This window comes from Macaca fascicularis, chromosome 4 (genome assembly GCF_037993035.2).
Source record: "Macaca fascicularis isolate 582-1 chromosome 4, T2T-MFA8v1.1".
Taxonomy (NCBI): domain Eukaryota; kingdom Metazoa; phylum Chordata; class Mammalia; order Primates; family Cercopithecidae; genus Macaca; species Macaca fascicularis.
The window spans coordinates 99,935,775-99,962,872 of NC_088378.1; the positions used below are offsets into that span (position 1 = coordinate 99,935,775).

The 27,098-nt window shown below is 36.7% G+C and overlaps 1 protein-coding gene across 5 annotated transcripts in view; it reads left to right on the forward strand.

Moving 5' to 3' along the window:
• COL12A1 (collagen type XII alpha 1 chain) overlaps positions 1 to 27,098 on the forward strand; it is a 128,184-nt gene that overhangs the window by 14,310 nt on the left and 86,776 nt on the right. For 3 of the 5 annotated variants that reach the window (XM_005552541.4, XM_005552540.4, XM_065543819.2), the window contains 9 exons: positions 1,341 to 1,604; positions 1,775 to 1,939; positions 2,614 to 2,787; positions 6,987 to 7,277; positions 7,502 to 8,104; positions 9,948 to 10,220; positions 13,234 to 13,506; positions 16,635 to 16,907; positions 25,901 to 26,173. The exons of the other annotated variants lie outside the window; for them this stretch is intronic. In XM_005552541.4, the coding sequence (XP_005552598.3) occupies positions 1,341 to 1,604; positions 1,775 to 1,939; positions 2,614 to 2,787; positions 6,987 to 7,277; positions 7,502 to 8,104; positions 9,948 to 10,220; positions 13,234 to 13,506; positions 16,635 to 16,907; positions 25,901 to 26,173 (2,589 nt within the window). The remainder of the gene's footprint in view (positions 1 to 1,340; positions 1,605 to 1,774; positions 1,940 to 2,613; positions 2,788 to 6,986; positions 7,278 to 7,501; positions 8,105 to 9,947; positions 10,221 to 13,233; positions 13,507 to 16,634; positions 16,908 to 25,900; positions 26,174 to 27,098) is intronic. 5 annotated transcript variants of the gene reach the window in all.

A 27,098-nucleotide genomic window follows, 5' to 3' on the forward strand; every position in this document is an offset into this window, starting at 1 on the left:
TTATAAATTGGTGCATTTGTAATCAGATGAAAGCAATTTTATTTAGTCTAGATCTTGCAGTTATTAGCCTCCTTTTGTCTTATATTGCTTTGTCTGACTTATGGGGATAGATCCTTAAGGGGTTTCTTGGACTTCTAATTTTGTCACCTTCTAAAACTTGGATTTATGACCTAGAATGACAATAAAAAGATTATAAACATAAAGGTCTCTTTATCTGGAAATATTCCCTCCAGACCACTGTTTATCATTATTTCAGATGCTAATATTTTTAACAATTAGTACTGATTTTAAATTGAAGTATTATGCCAAGTATTGACCTTTTAATAGGCTTGAACTGACCTATTAAATAGTGTGCAAAACTTATTTAAGAATACAACTTGTATTTGGCTTGCAAAATTTTCCAGCACCCTCTCCTTCTCTTCCTAGCCAAATACTTCTTTTATTACCTACCAACTGACTGCAAGGACAAAGTCATCTTCAGAAAATTCACTTGGTATTGCATTACAAATACAGATTTTCATAAAACCAACTTGACCTCTACCATAGAAAGAAGGAAAGATAACATATTCAGTTATAAAAGCTGATCATTGTATTCTGATAATTTCAGAATACCACATGGATTTTTAACTTTTGAATAAAAATAATTGTTTACCCTCTCTGTTCACTAAAAGTAGGTTTTAATTGTCGAATTTAAATATATTGATAATTAGGACTAGATATTTTGGCTATTTTGCATAATTTTATGCTTGTTTTTACTTCTGTTAGGCTCCCTTAGCCCTCTAGAGTAACCCTAATACAAACTTTAGATAATTATATTGAAAAGTGCAATAGAATATTAACAAATTAGGTCTTCAACTCAACTGCACTTCCTTGAATGGTGCAGCAATTATTTTGTATTTATTTGTTGATAAATACCAAGGAATAAAAACCCTTTGCTTGTATTTCTTTTGTGTGACTCCTAAATGTTTTATAAAATTTGGACTTGTAAAGAAGAGTGAGGGTATAGTTTGTAAAAATGGATAGGTTGATAGCACGAATACTTGGACTTTATGCCCCTGGAGAGCAGGTTATAGATCTGTTTGTCTCTTTTTGTATAATGTCTTATATAGCAATTTAAAGACATCTAGTTCCATGAATTCATCTTGATAAAGGCATTGAAAATGCTTCTGTGTGTTGTTAGTAAAACTGTATATTCGTTTGTGCATGTGGGTGAAGAACAATCGGTGAATATGTTCTAATGAACAGAATGATTTAAGGAGCTGACATTCTTGCAATGTTAGCATGTATTGATGAGCTGATTTAATAAAGCATCATTTAAAAAGATATCAAATGTATTACAGAATGCTCTGTCAGTGCCTGGACTGATCTGATTTTCCTTGTGGATGGCTCTTGGAGTGTGGGAAGAAATAATTTCAAGTACATTTTAGACTTTATTGCTGCTCTTGTGTCTGCTTTTGATATTGGGGAAGAGAAGACAAGAGTTGGAGTTGTTCAGTACAGCTCTGATACCAGGACTGAATTTAACTTAAATCAGTACTACCAAAGGGATGAGCTTCTTGCTGCAATAAAAAAAATTCCATATAAAGGTGGCAACACAATGACAGGTATGTTCTACAGATTTCTTTAAAGTTAAAAATAAATGAAATGTCCGTTTCAGAAAGAAATGACGCATTGCCTATTACATATTAAATATTTTTGACATTATTCGCATAGTTTTTGACTTCGGAAAAATTGTGTAGTACAGAGTAAATGAACATGTTTCTTTTCCCTTTAGGGGATGCCATTGATTATTTAGTTAAAAATACTTTCACGGAATCTGCTGGGGCAAGAGTTGGCTTTCCTAAAGTGGCAATTATTATTACGGATGGAAAATCCCAGGATGAAGTGGAAATTCCAGCAAGAGAGCTTCGTAATGTTGGAGTTGAAGTTTTCTCCTTGGGTAGGTTAAGTTCAGTTAATTATTTCCATTTTACAACTCCTGCAGTATGCTTAATGTTTAGGAAGATGAAATATTGATTCCTTAAGGAAGGATGCTATTAGAAGTGTTTACTGCATTTTTATAGTGTAATATTAAAGACTTAAATTGTCTTTAAGTAAAAATTCTGCTTATCTATTTCCCTTATATAACTCCCTTAGCATATGTATTTAGGAAGGTGGTATTCACATTCTTTGCCAGCTCTCTACTTTTCAAAGAATGCTGGACCAATGATTCTAATAAAGATCCTCCTTGTATTATCATTAAGTGTTTTTTATGTGTTTCCTATATTATGTAATACTTGAAGAATTCAGAGGGCTCCAGCTTATTCAGGACTCTGGAAGAAAAAAGTATTATCTTTACAGATGGCAAAGACATATGATGGTATGGTTGGGATGAAAGCCCACTCTGTTTAACTAACCATTTGTTTTCCTCTTTGGCTGGCCACTCTATGTCAAATTACAAAATGTTTTTGTCATCTGTGCAGTTGCACATTCGTTATGAAGCAAAGCAATCTGGCTTATGACTTAATAATGATTTGAATATGTCTTCAGTTGTGAAAGACAGGGAAAACGAACTCCTCCAAGTCAATTGGCACATTTCCCATTTCAATATGTCCTTATCCTTTTGTTTCAAAGGCATTAAAGCTGCAGATGCAAAAGAACTCAAACAAATTGCCTCCACACCTTCACTGAACCATGTTTTCAATGTGGCCAACTTTGATGCAATCGTGGATATTCAGAATGAGATCATCTCCCAGGTGTGCTCAGGTGTTGATGAACAACTTGGCGAATTGGTTAGTGGAGAAGAAGGTGAGTAGACTGTGTAGTATTCCCCATGTGTTAGTCTTTTCCATTGTTTGAGTATTTATAGTTTTATAGTTATCTTAGAAGTAGACATACTTAAATATTTCTTCCAGTGATTCTCCAATTGTATACTCCATTTGCATTGTTTTTAGCAACTCAACTTGTTGATACCATTTGCATTGTTTTTCCTTCCAGTGGAACATTCAATAAAATGTATCACTGCAAAGTTCTTAAAATTTTTTTTTGGGAGTGACAAGTTATGATTTACTCTTTTGTTTAAGACTCTTTTGTGTACGTTGAATGTCTGATTATGCTATTATGGTACTTGCTTTAATTATCTTGCACTCTGATTTAAACGTTGATGGGCTGGAAAGACATTTGCAACTTAAAATAATAAAAATGTTTCTGTTAACTGGCTAAGGACAAGGGTTTTCTATTATTATACTCTGTGTAATGTTTTGAAAGCTTTTAAGAATATTTCAAAGGTCAGTCAATGTGATCATTCCATTAGAAAATTCTCTCATTTCTATTAGTTATTACTTCTAAATACATGGGAGAAAGAAGAGACATTTCAAAAGCATCCTTTTGAACATTAAAAATAACAACCTTAAGCCTTTATATTTTTCCATCATTGTTCTCCTCTCAGGCTGAGAATCATTAAGTGATTAAACATAAATTCTAAATAGCGACATCTTTAATCATACAAACTCTTTAATCTTCAATCTCAACATTTTGTCAAAATGTTCATTTGTCCTAATTCTGTCTCAGAACCTCTCATTACTTCATGGGCTCTCAATCTGTTCCTTTGTTTTACTGTCTAATGTCCATCCTTTTTGCTTTGTATTATTATAAAATCCATCTCATTCACCTCTACTTTTCTCTGATTATTTCTCTCTACTCAATCTTTTAAACAGTTTAATTCTTCCTGGGGTGCAGTTGCATGTATGCAAGGGTAGGCCAAACTTTTTTGCTGCCACTGTTGGAACTTTCCCTGTGTAGGAGGGGACTGGGGCTGCATCACAGGTGTTCACATTTCTCTTTAGTGTCTTTTCTCTTCTGCTGGACTAACCTGAGGCTTCTCTTCTGCTGGACTAGCCTGTACTGCCTCTGTATCCCTCAGGTTTGGCCAAATTTCCATGTGGCATCTCTGTGGCTTCCCTCCTACTACTTTTTACGGAAACATAATTTTTAAATATATATATATTTTTAAAATTATTTTCATTTTTTAAACTTTTAAGTTCAGGGGTACATGTACAGGTTTGTTACATAGATAAACTTGTTTCAGGGGGGTTTGTTGTACAGATCATTTCGTTACCCAGGTATTAAGCCTAGTACCTATTAGTTATTTTTCCTGATACTTTCCCTCCTTCTACCTTCAACCCTCCAATAGGCCCCAATGTGTGTGTTGTTTCTCTCTATGTATCCATGTGTTCTCATCATTTAGCCCCCAGTTATAAGCAAGAACATGTGGTATTTGGTTTTCTGTTCCTGTGTTAGTTTGCTAAGGATAATGGCCTCTAGTTCTATCCATGTCCCTGCAAAGGACATGGTCTTATTCTTTTTCATGGCTGTATAGTATTCCATGGTATACATGTCCCACATTTTCCTTATCCAGTCTATCATTGATGGGGTTTTTTGTTAATTCCAAGTCTTTGATATTGTGAATAGTGCTGCAGTGGATATACGTGTGCATGTATCTTTATAATAGGATGATTTATATTCCTTGGGTATATACCCAGTAATGGGATTGCTGGGTCAAATGGTGTTTCTGTTCTTAGTTCTTTGAGGAATTGTTGCACTGTCTTCCACAATGGTTGAACTAATTTACACTCCTACCAACAGTATATAGGCATTCCTTTTTCTCCAGTACCTCACCAGCATTTGTTATTTTTTGACTTTTTAATAGTAGCCATTCTGACTGGTGTGAGATGGTGTCTCATTGTGGTTTTGATTTGTGTTTCTCTAATAATCAGGGATGTTGAACTTTTTTTTGTATTATTGTTGACCACATGGATGTCTTCTTTTGAAAAGTGTCTGTTTATGTACTTTGCCCACTTTTTAATGGGGCTGTGTGTTGTTTTCTTGTAAATTTGTTTATGTTCCTTATAGATGCTGGATATTAGACCTTTGTTGGATGCATAGTTTGCAAAAATTTTCTCCCATTTTGTATGTTGTCTGTATACTCTGTTGGTAGTTTCTTTTGAGTTTCTTTTGCTGTGTAGAAACTCTTTAGTTTAATTAGATCCCATTTGTCAATTTTTGTTTTCATTGCAATTGCTTTTGGCATCTTTGTCATGAAATCTATGTCCTGAATGGTATTGCCTAGTTGTTTTCCAGGATTTTGACAGTTTTGGGTCTTACATTTAAGTCTTTAGTCCATCTTGAGTTAATTTTTTTTATATGGTGTAAGGAAGGGGTCCAGATTCAATCTTCTGCATATGGCTAGCCAGTTATCTGGGCACAATTTATTGAATAGGGAGTCCTTTCCCCATTGCTTGTTTTTGTCAGGGTTGTTGAAGATCAGATGGTTGTAGGTGTTCAGTCTTACTTCTGGATTCTCTATTCTGTACCATTGGTCTAGATGTCTGTTTTTGTACCAGTACTATGCTGTTTTGGTTACCACAGCCCTGTAATATAGTTTGAAGTCAGATAGTGTGACACCTCCAGCTTTGTTCTTTCTGCTTAGGATTGCCTCAGATATTCGGATTCTTTTTTGTTCCATATGAAATTTAAAATACTTGTTTCTAGTTCTGTGAAGAATCTCAATGGTAGTTTATTAGGAATAGCGGTCAATCTATAGATTGCTTTTGGCAGTATGGCCATTTTAATGATATTGATTCTTTCTATTTATGAGCATGGAATGTTTTCCATTGTCATCTCTGATTTCTTTGAGCAGTGGTTTGTAGTTCCTCTTGTAGAGATCTTTCACCTAACTAGATGGCTGTATTCCTAGGTATTTTATTCTATTATTCACAACTCCCATTGTGAATGGGAGTTCGTTCCTGATTTGGCTCTCAACTTGACTGTTGTTGTGTATAGGAATGCTAGCAATTTTTGCACATTGATTTTATATCCTGAGACTTTGCTAAAGTTGTTTATCAACTTAATAAGCTTTTTGGCTGAGACTATGCAGTTTTCTAGAGGGATTATGTCATCTGCAAACAGGGGTAGTTTGACTTCCTTTCTTTATATTCGGATGCTTTTTATTTCTTTTTCTTGCTTGATTGCTCTGGCCAGAACTTCTAATCCTATGTTGAACAGGAGTGTTGAGAGAGGGCAACCTCATCTTGTGCTAGTTTTCAAGAGAAATACTTCCAGCTTTTGCCTATTCAGTATAAACATCATTTTTGTGTGCTACATCTGATTTTTTTTTTGAGGAGGTGATGTGTAAATTTGGGCCTTTTTACACACACTTTTTGCAGGTTGATTTGTAAAAACTTAGAACTATATCTTCTGGGAAGTTGATTCCATTGACAAATCCAGAATTTTGATATCATCTGAAATATCTTAAAATACTTTATATTAACAGTCAAATGCATGACTATGTTCTATGTTGAGTAAGGATCACCATTTTTTAGAGGATTGATATGTGTGTGTCAATATGCATGTTATAAGTCATTGTTTCCCCTCTGTTTGGTGGCACTGTGAACATAGTTGAACTTTTTTTCTTACCCTGAAACTAGTGAAAATAAAATTGTTTAAAATTATAAGAACTTGTCATTTAAGAACTACTAAATGCTTTATCTTTCTTGGCATATTATAAAGTATCTTTTAAAGATTCCACTTTTATGATGTCATTAAGAGAGAAAAATTCCATAAAGAATTGAATGAAGCATTGATTTAACAAATATTTATCAAGTGCCTACTTTGGTACTTGAGAATGAAGACAATGAGTGAATACTAAAACCAGAATGGAAATCTTGGTTTCAGAGAAGAATTAGGCCTGAGGTGTCCCAACATTAATTTCTTCCAAATACTTTCTTATTCCATTAACTTCTCAGCAATTTGACTAAAAGCCAAGTGTCGAGCCACTTTTGGTTTGATAGGGACATGTGAAATTGGAGACTGAGGAGGGTATTGGGCAACTCTTTTCAATGTATTCAGGATTAATTTGAATAAGGAGATTTGAAGGTCCAAACCTAAAGACTAAATTAATAAGGTTACATTTCACTGTTATTAATCACTGTCTGCTTGTAACTTTTTAGTTGTTGAGCCTCCTTCAAATTTGATTGCCGTGGAAGTCTCTTCAAAATACGTTAAGCTAAGTTGGAATCCATCTGCTAGTCCAGTGACTGGCTACAAAGTCATCCTCACACCAATGACAGCAGGAAGCCGACAGCACGCTCTGAGTGTGGGGCCTCAGACAACCACGCTCAGTGTTCGTGACCTCTCAGCAGACACAGAATACCAGATCAGTGTTTCTGCCATGAAGGGAATGACATCCAGTGAACCCATCTCAATAATGGAGAAGACTCAGCCAATGAAAGTACAAGTGGGTGAGTTAATGTGTGCATCATGTGTTTGGAATATGTGGAGGTCTGTTTGACAGAATGCCTTACTTGTTAGGACTTAGTTTTGAATGAAATATTTGCAGTAGTTTTTTTTTTTTTTTTTTTTTTTTTTTTTTTTTTTAAGAAGCATGCTTACTAAGCAAGCTAGATATGTATATTTTAATTATGAATATGTATTGAAGTTTAATGTACATTTTTTCTCTTTACAGAATGCTCACGTGGTGTGGATATAAAAGCCGATATTGTGTTTTTGGTTGATGGCTCCTATAGCATTGGGATTGCAAACTTTGTTAAAGTTAGAGCCTTTTTGGAAGTTCTTGTAAAAAGTTTTGAAATTTCACCAAATAGGGTCCAGATTAGTCTTGTCCAATACAGCCGGGATCCTCATACTGAGTTCACTTTGAAAAAATTCACCAAAGTGGAAGATATAATTGAAGCAATAAACACCTTCCCTTACAGAGGAGGATCTACAAATACTGGCAAAGCAATGACTTATGTCAGAGAGAAAATATTTGTGCCTAGCAAGGGATCAAGAAGCAATGTGCCAAAGGTCATGATTCTTATCACGGATGGGAAATCATCAGATGCTTTCAGAGATCCTGCGATAAAACTAAGGAATTCAGATGTTGAAATCTTCGCAGTTGGTGTGAAAGATGCTGTTCGCTCAGAATTAGAAGCTATTGCCTCTCCTCCCGCAGAGACCCATGTGTTCACAGTGGAAGATTTTGATGCTTTTCAGAGGATATCTTTTGAACTCACGCAGTCTATCTGCCTTAGAATTGAGCAAGAATTGGCAGCTATAAAGAAGAAAGGTTAGTAGACTTTGAGAGTAAAAGTTATTTCTTCATGAACAAAGCATTTTGGTTTCTAAAATTGTGGATTATGTGCTTCTTCAATTCTTTTTATAGACAAGAAAAAGTAACTTTTCTACGTTATTGAAAACTATTGAACTTAGTTTACTTAGCTCTGAGATATGACTTTCTCCTGGGTATGGTTCATATTTTGGTTGGTGAAAAAGCTGTTTACTCATAAGAGTCATGAGATGTTTCTGTTCCTAGATCCTCAAACAGGTTTAGGAACAAGTTTTATCATATGTATGTGTCATTTAGAATCCAAGTCCCAAGTATGGGGTGTTCACTATGTGTTGGATACTGAGCTGGGTCCTTCAACTCAAAGGTGATGAGAATATAGTCCTGCACCTTTGGATTCTTTTTATGCATTTCCTGGATCATTTTGGGCATCGTTTGTCACATCTGGAATTTTCTTCATTTGCCTGATCTACTTTTCGATGTTTAATTAAAAGTCCCATCCCTTGAGTTTAATGTCCTTTTCAGGGACGTGGATGAAGCTGGAAACCATCATTCTCAGCAAACTAACACAAGAACAGAAAACCGAACACTGCACGTTCTCACTCATATGTGGGAGTTGAACAATGAGAACACATGGACACGGGGGTGGGGGCATCACACACTGGGACCTGTTGGGAGGGCTGGGGGAGGGATGGCATTAGAAGAAATACCTAATGTAGATGACCAGTTGATGGGTGCAGCAAACCACCATGGCACGTTTATACCTATGTAACAAACCTGCATGTTCTGCACATGTACCCCAGAACTCAAAGTATAATAATAATAAAAAAATCCCATCCTTTTCATGAAGCCTTCCTCAACTGTAACTGTCTTAGCACTATCATGCTATCACTTTCATCAGTTGGCTTTCCTATGTACTGCTTTTTTTTTTTTTTTTTTTTTGAGACAGGGTCTCACTCTGTCATCCAGGCTGGAGTGCAGTGGTGCAACCTATGCTCGTTGCAATATCTGCCTCCCCAGTTCAAGCAATTCTTGCACCTCAGCCTCCCCAGTAGCTGGAACTACAGGAGTATGCCACCATGCCTAGCTAATTTTTCTATTTTTTTTTTTTTTGGTAAAGATGGGGTTTCATCATGTTGGCCAATCTGGTCTTGAACTCCTGACCTCAGGTGATCCACCCACCTCATTCTCCCAAAGTGCTGAGATTATAGGCATTAGCCCCCACGACCTTCCTGCTTTTTTTTTTTTTTATGGTTGTTAATAATGTTGCATTGTCTCGTTTCTCCATTTTGATTGTGTGCCCCCTAAGGATATACTGTATGTGTTAAATATTGTCTCTTTCTATGATTTGGTTTAATAACTGCTTAATTTAATAAACATTTTGTTGTTGGGAAAAATTCCTTAATTTTTACTTTGAAATATTTGTCTGAAAACCACCAAAGGTTAATATCCAAGTACCAGGGATGAATGGGAAAATGTGGATGGTTCATTTTTGGTCTGCTATGGTTTAAATATTCCAGTTGTGGGCAAGGCCATTCTATTGCTACTGCTTTAAGAATCTCAAAAGTCACATTCAAATTTCATCACTCATTTAAATAGCAGAAGTTAGTATTATGGATAGTCAAGGTGAATAATCAAGATCTCTTGCTGGGTTGTAAGTTGGGGGGTGGGCTTTCTCCCAATGGTCAAATGTAGATGAGGTACTCAGTACAGTGGTCTCAATGAGCACCATTCTCCCAAATTAATATAACCCATTTTATAAACATTTAAATATTGGTTACGGTTTTGTTTTATAGATTCAAACATTTTTAACTTTTTTTTTTTTTTTTTTTTTTTTTTTAAATAGCTTACGTCCCTCCAAAGGATCTTAGTTTTTCAGAAGTGACTTCTTATGGTTTCAAAACCAACTGGTCTCCAGCTGGAGAAAATGTTTTTTCATATCACATCACCTACAAGGAAGCGACTGGGGATGACGAGGTCACTGTGGTGGAGCCAGCATCGAGCACCAGTGTTGTTCTCAGCAACCTGAAGCCAGAGACCCTGTATTTGGTCAATGTGACTGCGGAGTATGAGGATGGCTTCAGCATTCCCTTAGCTGGAGAGGAGACCACCGAAGAAGGTGTGATGGGGGTTTCTGCCACTGTTTTTCAAAAATGAATGATTTATTGCAGTACAAAGTTAATAACCATCTGCTTTATAGTTCAGAATTGCCAGTGCCTTTGTAAGACTTGGCATCTTTTAAAGACAGCTTTTCATAAATCTTTTTAGAAAGAGAAAAATAACTTTTAAGTAAAAAACCTTAGAATTCTTTTGATGAATTTGAAGTTAAGAGACCTAGAGAACTATTGATAATTATGGAATTAACTTTTGAAATACTGCTTATCCATCATTTTTGGTCCCACATTTCAGGAATGTCATGTCTTAAATCTTTCAGAAATTGTTTACTGTACTTACGGAGTTATGGCAAATATATATATACACACACACGTATATATGTTGGTAATAAGTATATTATCAATTAATTATATTCTTTTAAAAAGTTGTACTAAAGTATACATAACATATTTACCATTTTAACCATTTTTTGAGTGCACATTTTAGTGGCATTAAGTACATTCACCTTGTTGTGCTACCATCGCCACCATCCATCTTTAGAACTTGTGAAACTGAAATTCTATACTCATTAAGGAATAACTCCCCATTCCCTCCTTCCCTCTACTCTTGGAAACCACCATTCTATTTTCTGTCTCTAGGAATTAGAGACAGAATTCCTTCTGATTAACTACCTTACTTGAGAGGACTCTTTCAGTACTTGTCTTGTGCCTGGATTATTTCACATCGTAAATGTCCTCAAGGTTGATCCATGTTGTAGCGTGTGTCAGAATGCCCTCTCTACTTATGATTGAATAATATTCCACTGTATGTATGCACCACATATCTTTTAAGATGGGGTTCTTACTATGTTACCCAGGTTGGCCTCATAATCCTAGGCTCAAATGATCCTCTTGCCTCAGCCTCCTGAGTAGCTGGGACTACGGGCATATGCCATGGCGCCCTGCTTCACATTTTGTTTATCTCCCTTCATCAGTGGACATTTGGGCTGCATCTACTTTTTGTGAATATTGCTGCTATGAACATGGTGTGCAAATTTTGCCAAATGTTTTAAGCAGTATATGTTTACATATGTACTGCTTACTGGATAGAGTTGAATATATTTGGACACACTTTGTTACGTTTGACATTTAAGGGCACCAATTTAAGTTGGTTAGTGGCAGACTAAGGCAAGGCAATTATTCTTTAACATTAGCATAGCAAAGTATCACAATAGATGTCAATTGTTGTTTCCTCTTTTGACTGGGAATAGGAGGTAAAGACCCTGGGAGAATAGTGTGAGGAATTTAAGATAGTTATAAAGAAGTATTTGCTGACAGGGGTGGTACATATTGGCATACTATACTGATAAAAGCTAGAGAATCTTTTTTCTCTGAAACATTTTTTCAGATAAGATTGCTATTTTTCTTTTTTTTTTCATGGTTTACGTATATTTCTTCCTGAAGGCCACCACATAAACTAAATGGTCTAAGAAGTCCTTTCATCTTATGACTTTTGTGGTCATATAAGCGAGAAGGCCATACTCAGATATTTCTGACTTTCTGATGCTTTTCCTGTAATGCTCACACTGCTACTCAATGACCCTGACCCTTTCTCTTCAGCATTTTGGGAGGGGAATGGGAAATCTGTCTCAAGAGAGGACTTGTCTCAGGGTTTTTGAGTAGAAGTCACTCCATTCATACACACTCTAGTTTTTGGTCATTGGGCTACTACAATGGAGTTGGGTAATGTCTTTTCAGTTATATTGTCTGTAATGGAATCTGGGATTTAAATTTTTTTTAGTTGATAAGAAAGTTTCCAATGTAATACTTTCATTAAGCTAACAATTATAGAGCTTCTGCTTGTGTCAGATGCTCTGCTAAATGTTTTCCATAGATTATCTCATTTAACCACTTAAATAATCCTATAAATAGTCATGTTTTGCTGCTAGGATAATCTACGGCTCAGAATTACATATCTATTAAGCTTCAGAGCTAGGATTCCAACCCATCAGTCTATCTGCTGATTTGTTCTGACTTGTTTAATCTTTTTCCTTCCAATACAAAATGAATCATGGGTGTAAGTTGGCCAAGTACCATTTCTTTCCTTCCTGGAGAGATATACTTCCTTCCTTTCTCTTCTAGAGAGATATACTTCCTTCCTTTCTTTCTCCCTGGAGTGATCTATTGATGTGTTGAATATTTAAGTAAACTTCTAAATGTCTGTGTGATACATGCCAGGCATGTTGTATGAGGCTTTCACCCCAGTGGACTGAGAAGACAAAGACCTTTAGTTCATCTTTCCTGAATATATTGTCTATAGAGACAGTTGGCCCCACTGAGCAAGAGGGTCATTTAAACATGTTTACTGAACACAAAACCAAATGATGTTCTCATTTGGGCTTAATGAAAAATGCATTTAAAATTATGAGTCTGTGGGTGTTACCCATAGTGCACCTTAGCTTCAAGATGTAGATCTAATGAGCATTCATTAGGTACCAATTCTCTGCTTGTTCCATCCTGCGTATGGTCCAATTATTCTCCAAGTCAAGTGACTATACAGATAAAAAGTTAGTGTGGGACTGACTGGATAAGACAATTTGGTTGGGTGGGTAGACATGGTAGAGCCGGGTGTTAGGTGTTATTTTCCTAGTTTCGTGAGAAAATGTAGTAAGAGTGAAAGTCTTGGCTGCTTATATTCAAAGAAATGAATTGTTTTTATTCTTGAAGTTTATAGCAGTATAAATTTAGCATTTGATAGAATATTTATTATTTTAAAAGTTTACTATTATATACATCTTTATGTAATTAAAAAATTAACAGTACTTAGTTTCTTTCTGGATATTGTAGAATTCATATTTGCTATTTCAGAATTTAATTAATCTCTGGCTAAATGAATGCAGAAACCGGGATGTTTGCAAATAAATTGCTCATGGATTTCTTTAGAGAAATGGTATAATTTAGTAATAAAAAAGTAATTTTTGTATTTTTCATATAAAGTCAATTTATGTTTTAACATCTGTTTTTGTTTTTTTATTTCAGTAAAAGGAGCACCTCGAAACCTAAAGGTGACAGATGAGACTACAGATAGTTTTAAAATTACTTGGACTCAAGCTCCAGGGAGAGTTTTAAGATATCGAATTATATATAGACCAGTTGCTGGTGGAGAAAGCAGAGAAGTTACCACCCCACCCAATCAGAGGAGGAGAACGCTGGAGAACTTGATTCCAGACACAAAATATGAAGTAACTGTAATTCCTGAATATTTCTCGGGACCTGGTTCTCCATTAACTGGAAACGCAGCCACTGAAGAAGGTAGAGGAAATATGCTTATCATATGGTGACAACCAAACTCTTAGACTAGAGGGGAAAATTGAGACAACTATCCAGATAAAAAACTCATGAGACACTTTGTTTCAATTATTTGAGTATGTTAGACCATAGTCCTTTTAGACTTAAGTTTAATTTTTTTTTTTACTTAATCATGACATTATTTACTTGTGTTGATAAATTTAATTAATTAATTTATTAATTTTTTGGAGACAGAGTCTCCCTCTGTCATCCAAGCTGGAGTGCAGTGGCTCGGCTCACTGCAACCTCCGCCTCCCGGGTTCAAGCGATTCTCCTGACTCAGCCTCCCAAGTAGCTGGGATTACAGGCGCGTGCAACTACACGCAGCTAATTTTTGTATTTTTAGTAGAAACAGGGTTTCACCATGTTGGCCAGGCTGGTCTGAGACTCCTGACCTCAGGGGATCTGCCTGCCTTGGCCTCCCGGTGTGTTGGGATTACAGGCATGAGCCACCATGCACGTCAATAGAATTTAAATGCTAGGATATAGTCTCAATATTCTTTTAAAAATAATATTATTAAATGTTTCAATGTGAATTGAAGGATGGCTAAGAATTAAAAATCAAACTTCTATGCACCATTGAAATAGATTGTATTTTACTTCTTAAGAAAGATTTTTAAACATTAACTTGTTTTTCTTTAGATGGGATGATTAGGATCCCAGGATATATTCTGATGTTTGTTTGTTGAAATTATTAATGTTTAATATGTTATTTCATTGGGGGCAAAATGAGACATTCATAATTTTTTATTTTATTTCCTAGCTCTAATGTTTTTAAACTAGCAATAATAATGCTAAGAACACATTAGCAATAATGAAAAGTTACTGAGTACCTGTCTGGTGCCAGGTTCTGTACAAAGGGCTTTTCATATATTTTGTTTAATCCCTGCATAGTGTTTATGTTATTATTATCATCTCAGCTTTATAAGAGAATTAAGGCTGAGGAAATTAAATAATAAATCAAGACCACACAGCTAATAAATGGTGAATCTGAGTTTATGGATTTTACTGCCCTACTGCAGACATTTACAAGGAGTATCCATTATAGCTTGGTCTGCATCACCCTTCTCTGTCTCACTGCCTTCCCTCCCACTGCATCACTCTACCCACTCCTACTGCATTCCTCTCCCTCCTCCCCCACTGCATCACGCTCCCACCGCCCACTGCACTCCCTCCCACTGCATCACTCTCCCTCCTTCCACTGCATCACTCTCCCATCTGCCACTGCTTCACTCTCCCACCTCTCACAGCATCCCTTTCCCTCCTCCCACTGCATCACTCTCCTTCCTCCCACTGCATCACTCTCCCTCCTTCCACTGCATCACTCTCCCTCCTCCCACTGTATCACTCTCCCTCTTCCCCCACTGCATCACGCTCCCACTGCCCACTGCCTTCCCTCCCACTGTATCACTCTCCCTCTTCCCACTGCAATACTCTCCCACCTCCCACTGAATCACTCTCCCTCCTTCCACTGCATTCCTCTTCCTCCTCCCACTGCATTTCTCTCCCCTCACTGCATCACTCCCCCTCCTCCCCTACTGCATCATGCTCCCACCACCCACTGCTGTCCCTCCCCCTGCATCTCTCTACCTACTCCCACAGCATCCCTCTCCCTCCATCCCACTGCATCTCTTTCCCTCCTCCCACTGCATCTCTCTCCCTCCTCCCACTGCATCCCTCTTACTCCCTCTCACTGCATCTCTCTCCCTCCATCCCACTGCATCTCTTCTCCTCCTACTGCATCCCTCTCCCTCCATCCCACTGCATCTCTTTCCCTCCTCCCACTGCATCTCTCTCCCTCCTCCCACTGCATCCCTCTTACTCCCTCTCACTGCATCTCTCTCCCTCCATCCCACTGCATCTCTTCTCCTCCTACTGCATCCCTCTCCCTCCTCCCACTGCATCTCTCCCCCTCCTCCCACTGCATCTCTCTCCCTCCTGGCAATGCATCCCTCTCCCTCCTCCCACTGCATCCCTCTCCCTCCTCCCACTGAATCCCTCTCCCTCCTCCCACTGCATCCCTCTCCCTCCTCCCACTGCATCTCTCTCCCCCCCCACTGAATCTCTCTCCCTCCCTCCCACTTCATCACTCTCCCTCCTCCCACAGCATCCCTCTCCCTCCTCCCTTTGCATCTCTCTCCCTCCGTCCCACTGCATCTCTCTCCCTCCTCCCACTGCATCTCTTTCCCTCCTTTCACTGCTTCACTCTCCTCTCTTCCCCCTGCAACCTAGCTCAATAGTCTGTTCTGCTACAGAGGCTTTCTCTTTTACCTGCTTTCTTCCTCCTGTCTTCCATTGGTGAAGTGTGACTACTTCATTGTTTTTCTCTCTTGCTGAGAGTCTAGGGCTCTTTGTGCTGGGCACCATAATGTGACCCAATACCTCTTCATCTTTCTATTTTCTGGAGTAAAACTGGCTGGCTTTTATATGCTCAGTGGAGAGTGACATAGGACTCGGTTCCTTAGGAACCTTCAAAGAGGACATGACCAATCTACAAGGAAAGTCATGAAATAGCAAACATCACAGCTACAAAAAGATGGGGTGGTCCCTGGGGATTTATACCCAAGGCTGGGTCTCACTGAGCTGTTTTTTTCCTCTTACTTTTTTTCCCTCTAGGGACAGCATTATGTTTATAATTTATCATTTTTATTATATCAGAATTAGTTCCTGGGTGTTACCTTTAGATGTTCATAGCATTACACTGATTAACTGTTTTTACTGAAGATTTCTTAAAGGAATTAAAGTCTGCATTGTAATACTAATCAACATGTATACATTTTATAATGCTTTCTTCCACTTTTAAGGAAATACAGGGAAACTATCTTATAGGAAATATTCTAACATGAAATATTTTACTTGGAAGATTTTAACCTTTGTAAAAACAGAAAAGGGACTGGATATCTTTCCCCTTGTTTCTACTAACATATAAGGTCTGATTTAGCTTTGTTGGCTAGTAAAGAGTAAAAATTGTCATAGTCTCACCCAGGGTATAAATTTGTTGTAGTGCACATGCATATGTAAAGTAACGAAATGTTTTTCAAGTCATTTTATTAAATAATGGGTTTTGATGATGTTGTCATTTTTTAATGAAGTTAGAGGGAATCCAAGAGACTTAAGAGTTTCTGACCCTACGACGTCTACTATGAAATTATCTTGGAGTGGGGCACCAGGAAAAGTGAAACAGTATCTCGTCACATATACCCCAGTGGCAGGGGGTGAAACTCAAGAGGTCACTGTGAGGGGAGATACAACCAATACGGTGCTGCGGGGATTGAAGGAAGGGACACAATACGCCTTATCTGTGACAGCCTTGTATGCGTCTGGGGCTGGAGATGCCCTCTTTGGTGAAGGAACAACACTTGAAGGTAATTACCATCATATTTTCTGAAAATCTAGGAACTTGTTTGCGGTGCTGCCTCTAGGAAGCTTAAAATGTTTTCAGAGAATGAATCTAGAAGTGTGCAATCCTTTCTCTTAAAAAGAATATATATTGAAAAATAAATAACCATAAAGCTGTCTGTTATTCAGAGATGTAGAATGTAAGCAGCTGAAAAAATTAAACTTGATTAAGAAGTGCCTTGGGGAGCTGGATGCATAATAAGGCCAAAGAAATGTGTTTATAATTCCATGGGTTGGTTGAAAGGAGAATAGGTGTATGACATTCAGAGGGGGAAGGGACCTTGGGAAACATCTATGTAAAAAGGTTTGGATTGCCCAAGTTTATGCAGCTAGTTCTATCTTTCTGGTCCAGATAGGAACCATTTTCTGACTTCCATTCAAGTGCTCTTTTCATTCACCATGCATAAAAGCTCAAGAAATATAAGAACCCAAGTTTCTATTTGTTTTCTACGTAATTTCTGAAATTCCGTTCTGTATTAAATGTTCAAAGTGATTGTGATAAAGTACTTAGTAAGAAACATCAACAATACTGGAGCGGTTTCCTTGGCTCTTTAGAGTTAATTGTCAGAGACCTTTACATTTTTTAGGATCTTTTGAGATATAATCACAGCTCAGGTTTAACTTAACACAGCTACTACATGAATACTGTAAGGGAGAGAAAATACACATCTAATTAAACCGCAATGAGAATGGATTGTAATGCTAAAAATCCCATGAGGTTGACTCAGTCCTATAGTTGGGGGCCTACATGGACTATCAGCAATAGCTTTCCTTCTCTTTATCATTATATTTTATATGGCTTATTTTAAATGATTATAGGAAGAAAAGGAATCTGAAGTATCTTCTAATATGAAATCACAGTGACTAAGCAAAATATCCATCAAAGCTGTTGGATCCAGGAGCTTGGAAGGTTGTAGATATTGTAATTAGTGAGACAGGACATACAATAGGCAGTTCTTAGAAACTTCAAGACTTAAGAATGAAAAACAAATAATTTAAAAATACTAATCAAAATAGTAGTGATTGGCCAGGCATGGTGACTCACGCCTGTAATCCCAGGACTTTGGGAGACTGAGGCGGGTGGATCACCTGAGGTCAGGAGTTTGAGACCAGCCTGGCCAACATGGTAAAACCCTGTCTCTACTAAATACAAAAATCAGCTGTGCATGGTGGCGCATGCCTGTAATCCTAGCCACTTGGGAAGCTGAGGCAGGAGAATGTCTTGAACTCGAGAGGAGGAGGTTGCAGTGAGCTGAGATTGTACCATTGCACTCCAGGCTGGGCAACAAGAATGAAACTCCATCTCAAAAAAAAAATAATAATAATAATAATAATGATAGTGATCAAGAGTTAAATTTCCATAGTCCATGAAATCTGTTTCTAGAAAAAGATTTAAATGAAAGATTAGGTACCAGTGTGTAAATTACTTACAACTAGAAGAGACCTGGTTGTACTACTTAGCTGTGTGACCTGGAGTAAACCTTTAACCCCTCTGGGCCTTAGTTTATTCATCTATAAAGAAGGGATGATTATCCTCCCTCTTTCCTCCCAGAGTTATTGTTGAGATCAAACGGGAGAATGTAAGTGAAACTCATTGGAAACTGTGAAATACTATATGTCTACAAAATTCATCAAGAGGACATAGCTTATTAACTTTAGATCTGATATCTAAAAGCCTCTTGGTATACTTAGGGCTGGGGGGGTTGGATTGGTTCCAAGACCCCTGCATATACCAATATCCGCTGCATATACCAAAGTCCTCTCATACTCAAGTCCTGCAGTCGGGCCTAGGGAACCTGTATATATGAAAAGTCGGCCTCTGCATATAGATGGGTTTTGCATCCTGTGAATACTGTATTTTTTGTCTGCATTTGCTTGAAATAAATCTGCATGTAAGTGGACCCTCACAGTGCAAACCCATGTTGTCAACTGTATAGCTTTAGTATTTCAAATATAATCGGTGACACAAAAGTTTTGGAAAAAATAGTAGAAACAGAAATTGCCTTAAATACACAGACATAATCCAAACAACAAAAGCATGTGATCTTTACAATCTGGGGCAACATCCAGAATTTTGGAGAAATTTGTCCTTTTCTTTGGACCTTTTGAAGTTCTGTTTCTCCATATGCTTTCCACGAGCTTTTAGCATAGGTTACTCATAAGATATTTTTGGAGGACAAACTTTCACTCTTTATTTTTTACAGGATAGATATAGATTGTATTTGTGAACATTTCTTCTTTATAAGGAGTATCTTGGAAATAATTTAATAGTTTTTCTTCTGGTTGTGCCTTTTAACCTTCTCGTATTCATTTGTGCTTTCTTGCTTAAAAAATATGTATATATATTTATGCTCAGTAAAAATTTCCCAATTCTAAAAATTAAGGCATTTTTTGCCAAGAATAATATATTAAAAATTGCATTTAACAAAATGTACTTTTTAATTTTACAGGAAGCACATTCTACTAGGCTGTGATTTTTGTAAGCCAGATGTATAATTTGTTTATAATATTATATCTCTTCACAAGTGGTATCGAAAATCTATCAACTTGTACGCATGTGCGAGTGTACACACACACGCGTGTCTTTGATCAGAAACAATCTCTAAGGGAAATACATAGAGAGTAAAATAAATTTTAAAAGCTATTGTTTTCTATTTCCTGAGAAGAAGGAAAGCTAGATAATTTGTCAGCTTGCTTAAAAAATACAGTTAATTCCTAACTAAATTGTAATAATTTACAACGGACATTTTGTTCATTTATGCTAAAGCGCTTTACTGCAGTGAAGGATTAACAAAAGGGCCTCCAGCCTGATTTTGTTAACATATTTATCCCATTGCATTATGTGTGGTAAACTTGACAAATATGTGAAAGCATAGTTGTGACTAAATGAAAATAGTAGAAGATTTTTGCCCCTGGTTATTCCATTTCATTTTATTGTATTAACTCAGCCAAATCCACATACCATATACAGGAATAGGATATGATGGTAAATGCAGGGAGTGGAAAGCCCAGAAACAGAGCCAGGCAACTGCTTTTGAGGGCTGCTGTTTTTCTAATCTGTTTTTCTCTTGGGAGAGGAGGTGGTAAGAGCAGAACTTGAAGGAATGTTTCCTTTATCCAGAGGCATGGTGTCAGCCGGCAAGAGCATTCTGTAGGTTGGGCATCTTATAGATTACTTCAAATGCGTTATGACTCTCAATTCAAAAGGAAAGAAAGTTGTTGTTGTTTTGTATTTAAAAAAATATGTAGTGTGGTCTACAACCATCCCTAACTTGAATCTGTTTCCTACTACTTTTTTTGAAACGCAGCCAATGATCAGAAAATTCCCTGTTGCTGGAAGAGAGATTTATTAGCATTGGCGTTGGGGAAGTTCATGGTTGGCTGTAGTACTGTAGGCAATAGAGTCACAAAGGCAGAGTTTATTACTATTTCAGATCCAAACTTCAGAGGAATGTGAGCACACATCATTAAGTTTGATTTACATTGTTTCCCCCCCCCCCCCGTTGTTGTTGTTGTTAGAGCAGTTAGACAATATAATTACAAAAACACTACTGTATATGTAATCGCACTTCAAGTCTTGAAAGAACCTTTAATTGCCGCTGTTAGTGCTTGGAGGAAAATCTGTTTTTATAAATCTCTCAATAAATAATGTCCATTTTAATTCAGAGATTTGCCACAAATGAATGAGAATTTCAGTTTGATAATAATATGTTTTCTTGTTAAATTTTTGAGTGTTTTTTTTTGGCTACGGAAAATATGACTTTTTAGAATTTCCTTTGTTTCAGTTGCTGTAGCAACCTGCCAACGTCCTAGATATGAATGGCTTCCTACAGATCAAACCAAGTGTATTCAGTTGACATTTTGTTACAATGAGGTTTTTAGCACATCTCAGGAATTCTGCATGATGTTGAGTAACATGAGGCCCTTAAAGATGGACTAAACAAGGCCTCTGTGTTTTCACTGATTTACTGCTGTCTCATAATTTGAAAAATCATACATTCTGGGTAAAACAACGGTGACGTTGCCAGGGAACTTTAGCACAGTCACCAAACAGTAATTTCTATTTCCTTTTCCTGTGAATTAATTGCTTGTCAGATAAAAATTGAAATCAATGTGGAGAGGTAATAATTATGGAAGAAACACTTTTTTGCTCAAGCCAACCTTGAAGTTGAATGGTGATTTAATTGCTAAGATGTTTTTAAGAACTGTGTATAGCTTAAAGTAGCTGAGTTAACTTATCAATAGTGAACTTTGTCCTTTGGAATGGTGGCTCTGATTCATTGGTTGTAAATCAAATGTATTTCCACATGAACAATATCCAGAAGCAGATCTTCTGTATTGCTGTGGAAAGTTGGATGACTTTTGAGCTGAGCTCTAACGGAAAAGACAAATTGATTTAGAAGAGAGTTTACATTACATTTTCAATTTAACTTCTATTTTTGAAAGTGGTATATGAAACTCAATGAAAGCTGGCTGGAACAATCTATAAGATGAAATACAGTTTTATTTCATGATGATTAATTTTTCATGTATCATTGGCTAATTTGTGTTATAATTATATTTGAATTGGATGATAATTTGCTTTTCAGAAAGAAAATGGAAAAGGGGTAAGGAAACATAGGAAAGTTACTTAAATGAGGCATTATTTCTTTGGCTTGGTATGTGGAAAAAAGCAGTGTAGGAATCAACTCCTTCAGGATGTTCAGATCGTAAGAAGTAGACCTGTCTGAATGACTTACCACAGCAGCAGCACAGAGACACATGCAAGCACACACTAGAAAAATGACTTTTGAATAGATGTAACTAAGTTTTATAATAAGGACAGAAATGCTGAGTAGCCAAATTTCAAAACCTGATAGAGTTTTATACCTTTAAACTTATGACATTTATACCTATACTGGTACTATGCTAGGAAGAATAAAGTGTAAGGGAAACTGTCAAGATAGAATCAAAGGAATGGGAATAAAGGAATATCATCATTGTAGATGATGACTTGTTTGAAATGATTGCCAGAATTTCTATTACCAGAGATAAAATTAATAGAGAGAGCACAGACATATATCCAGAACAGAAGAGAGCAAGTAGTATGAGACTAAATAGTATTCAAAAAAACCCTAAACAAATCCCAGCACCGTAACACACATATTTGTAAACCCTGGGGCACAGAAGAAAGAGGAGGACCTCAGAAGGGAGGGAGCCTCTGCTAGAGCAAAAGTAGATCTAGGTTCAGGGAAAGGTAGTGACTACATGGCAAAACGTCTACTAGGGTTGCTTTCTGTTCACTGCCACTGTTTCTATGCTTTCTCCTTTTGAGGAGCAGTAACCTCTCCCGGAGATGGCCTACAGACTAGTCTTCTCACATCTTTACTTCTCACTCTCTCTTTCCTATTCCCTCTTAGGTACTCTAAAAAGGGACTCTTGCCTAAACCCAGTATAACCAAACTAAACCAAAACAAGTCAGATAATTTCTTCCTGTAGTTACTGATGTCTGGAGCTCCTTAGATTCAGGACAAAAATGACAATGTATTGAACCAAGTAAATGCCTTGCTAGGTAACACTTAGAACTTCATTCATTTGAAAATGTGCTCAGCTCTTCAACAAGAGGCCATTTCCTGTTTCAGAGCCATTTCCTGTGTGTTCAGAGCCATTTCCTTTTGAAACAAGGTGGAGGGGAGAAGAGAGCAGTGAATATCCCACATGTGTCCATGGAGATGTGATAAAAAGCTTAAATCATCTCCTCTGTTCTCTGAGGGTCAGCCTTGAGATTATTTTTCCACCTAAAGCAGTGATTTTCTGTACATGGCAATATAACCACACAAAATACAAACCATCCAGCAGTCCTATAGAGCATCATGTGTGTAATGATTTTGACCAGTTTACCTTCACCATACCTGTCTTTATTTTGAAGGAGCACTGCTTCTATGTGAAAGCAGATTTGAGGTTCCTTCCCACACTGACCCAGCATACCTCCCAATAAATGCTTCTCTAGACCTCAGAGAGGAGAAGTAGAAAGAAGAGCAAAAAGGGGGAAAGAATAAAGAATTGTAGAGGTTTTGGAATCACAGGGCAGATTTAAAAGATGTTTAGAAAGCACCAGTACTTAGGTGCATCCCCAAGTATTCCAATCTAATTGATTTGGGTAGGGTCCAGCCTTTGGTTTTTCAGGCAATTCTGTTTATCGATTCAAGTCCAGTCCAATTATTTTGCTGCTGTGGGCCCCAAGGCCCCAGGAGGTGACATAGGCTGTTGATGACCTGCTCAGATGGTTGCACACCTGGCCCCAAGACAAGTTCGGCCACTTGCCAGTTTCCATCCTGCCAACTGTACCACAGGGCGCAATGCACTTGCTTCATTTTTTGGTAATATAATGTTTGGCCAAACCAAGATCTCATGTTTTAAAAATTCAAGGGCTATACATTTACTTGTCATGAGTACAACTTACTCTCAAAATTCCTGGTTGTAACATAACAGATAGAATAGTCAGCCCTCCTCCCTAAAAAAAATTATCAATGTGTTTGGGGAGCAGTATAGATTTAATATTTAGGAATATTCCTATCAAACTGACTGATTGACATGTAAGAAACCCATATGAAGCAGCTTATCTTCTCAATTGTGGTGTCTGATTGAACTATCTTTCTCCTTTCTTTGGAGTCTATGTTGCTGTGTCACTAACATGGAATGTTGTAGTGACAGTGCCTGCCTTTATATACCACAGAGAGAAACTACAATTTTTAGTGAGTTTTTTCTGAGACTGAGAACTTACTCAGTGTTCACTCAAAATAGTGTTGTCATGCCATTAATTAGAGCTTATAAATATTCTTTAGTTGATTTTTAATTTGCATCTTAAAAATTGCTGTTGTAGATTATTTTTAGAATATTGATAAACCTTGGGAAAGGTCTTCATTGCGTTTTACTAATATTTTGTTCTAGTTTTATAGTCTTGAGAGTGTTAAAATAGTTGATTAAAATCCATAGGGAGACAAGTCTTGTGATCTTAGATCCTTTTGTTTTAAGCCCAGAAATATCTTTGTGAATGTATTTTTGCTTCAACCACAATTCTCTTCCTATTATTTTTCTCACAGTGAAATCATTAGCCTGTGTTTATGAGATTGATGTCTGTTGTCATGGAAATAAACAATGTCACAAATTTAGCGCTGTAGAAAGAAAAATAGGTTGAGAAGCAAAACCTTTGGGAAAAATAAAAGTTGAAATTGTTTTAAAACCACCCCAGTGTTAATTGGAAAGATAATTCCCACATTCTAGTTAACCTTATTTGTCTGATACTTTTTTGAAACGTCATTAATGCAGCTTATTTAAATGCAAAATTGCTTTCAAACAAGGTCATTTCACAATAGCTGTCCTGACTACAATTGAGGAAATTTAGAAGAAAAGGCACATATTGAAAATGGTGTATATCAAGCAAACAAAAAACGTGCTGTACATTTAAAACTTACAGACTAGTTGTTGGGATATCAATTATCAAAACAGATAAAAAACAAAACAAAGAAACCCACAACCAAACCAAATAAAACAAACAGTTTAAAATTGTACTTTTATATTCCAAGTAGAGAAAAAATAAAGGTGTATGACCATTTACATAGTAAAGACACCTAAAGAAGACTTTCAAATGGGAATTAGCCTCAAGAGCTGAGGGAAAAAATTCAATGTGCTCTTAAAAATAAGTATTCTTTGTTGCAGTGAAATATGTAACTAATTTCCTTCCAGGGATGAGATGTGCTGTCAGCAGTTAAAGTTATTTTTAATGGAGTTAGAATTTTCCATTTGGGCTTGGGGTCTGGTAGGCTGCCCAGCTTCTGTTTCATTTATTTTTTCCCCTCTAAATCCAAGCATATATGATATGTTTTTGTCCACCTAGATTTCTTTTTCATTCATTGTTACCTTTACGTTTTGTGTTGAAATTTAATTGTTAAATTATGACTACTTTTAAGATATTCATTTTTACTCTTTGAGTTAAGTAAAATAATAGTTTTTAAAATTCTTTTAAGAGCAATATATATCATTTGCATGAACATACAACAATTACTGGTAAGACGTATGCTGGGAAGCAGAGAGTTTTGTATTTATGTCATACTGTGGCATAAAGCCTAGTAAAGGTAGCCAATATAAAGCGACCTGTATATTTATCTTACATCTAAAATGTGGAGAGTGAGGGTTTTACTGAAAGATATCTGTGCCTCCTATTAAGTTGAGGTTTCCATATTTTTCCACTTGGGTTGTATGTTTTTTGAATGAAAGAACCAAAATTTAGTAGCAGACATTTTTGATCAGCTAGAACAAGTGGTATGTTTTATTTTGGTGACTAATCACTTTTAAGTTTTCCAGAAGAATTGGTTGTTTTAGTTTTGTTAGGGTTAAGTTATATTGAAAGTTTGCACTGCTACTTTTTAAACTTCATGAGCAAATACAAGTTTCACCAAGAAACAGTTGTTGGAATTAAGTTTTGTAAGTGATATGAGATTGTTGCAGTTGTTGTAAATCATGCATTGAAAATGAGTTTATTTAAATTAGATCAGAGAGGAAAAGATCATGGTAACAAAATAAAGATCTTTGTGAACAATGGGCCATGCCACAAGGCCAACTAAAATGTGATAAAATTCTGGGACTTAGATACAGTTTTTTTCCCTTGGAATTTTTTTTTTAAAGACAAATACTTCCTCAAATTTGGATGTCAAACTTGTCCTGAAGGATAAGATTATCTAAGTAGGCATATGGTGGCAAGGCTAAGAGGTAGAAATCAAATATAATTCTAAAGTTTTATTGCATCAATCTATTCCACTGACAGAATAGGATGGACAACTCAGAAAGAAGAAATGGGCAATTTTAGATAAACTGAGTTTGAGTCCAGCAAGTCAGAATCTCTACCAGGATCAATGAATATTAATACGTAAATAACTACTAGATATTTTTTAAAAAGATTCCCTTTTAATTTCTGTTCTAGAACGTGGTTCTCCTCGAGATTTAGTTACTAAAGACATCACTGACACATCAATTGGGGCTTATTGGACATCTGCTCCAGGAATGGTTCGCGGTTACAGGGTCTCATGGAAATCACTTTATGATGATGTTGACACTGGAGAGAAAAATCTTCCTGAAGATGCAATCCATACTATGATAGAAAATCTGCAGCCAGAGACCAAATACAGAATTTCAATATTTGCCACTTACAGCAGTGGAGAAGGAGAACCTTTGACTGGAGATGCCACAACTGAATGTAGGTAACATTATGGGTGTGTTTGGGTGTGTGTTGGTGCTACCCAATAGTTATCAGCTCAAGTGACAATGCAGTTTAATCACTTGAATTTTTTTTCTTTACATGATAAATGAAGTCTGAGGAATTAGGATCTTTAAAGAATTTGGCTTTAATTCCGAGTAGGTATCTAAAAATATATCAAATTTGGAAATATCAAATCTCTTTCCACTACCTATATTTGTCTTTTTTCCTGGTGCAATGATTGACTAAGTAGAATACCCAACTACTAAAAAGACCAGAAGCTATGAAGTGAAGAGAATTCAGCCACATTTGTAAAGCTGCATGATCTTTGTCAAGAACTTAACCTTCTTTGTGCCTCAGTTTCCTAATCTGTAGAATGCAGATAATAAATCTTGTCTCTTAGAGTTGTGAGGATTATATAAAATAACAGTATACAAAGCAGTCAGCATGGTACCTAGCCACTTAGAGATGATTGATAAATGATGGGTGGCTATTGAAACTATGATTATCATACAACCAAGACTTAACTTAGTTCTCTTTCTTTTCTTTCTTTTCTTTCTTTCTTTCTTCCCTCCCTCCCTCCCTCCCTCCCTCCCTCCTTTCTTTTTCTTTCTTTCTTTCTTTCTTTCTTTCTTTCTTTCTTTCTTTCTTTCTTTCTTCCTTCCTTCCTTCCTTCCTTCCTTCCTTCCTTCCTTCCTTCCTTCCCTCCCTCCCTCCCTCCCTCCCTCCCTCCCTCCCTCCCTCCCTCCCTTCTTTCTTTTCTTTCTTTCTTTCTTTCTTTCTTTCTTTCTTTCTTTCTTTCTTTCTTTCTTTCTTTCTTTCTTTCTTTCTTTCTTTCTTTCTTTCTCTCTTTTCTTTCTTTCTCTCTTTTCTTTCTTTCTTCTTTATTCCTATTATATTTGGTAAGGTCAAATCAAAAGTCCAT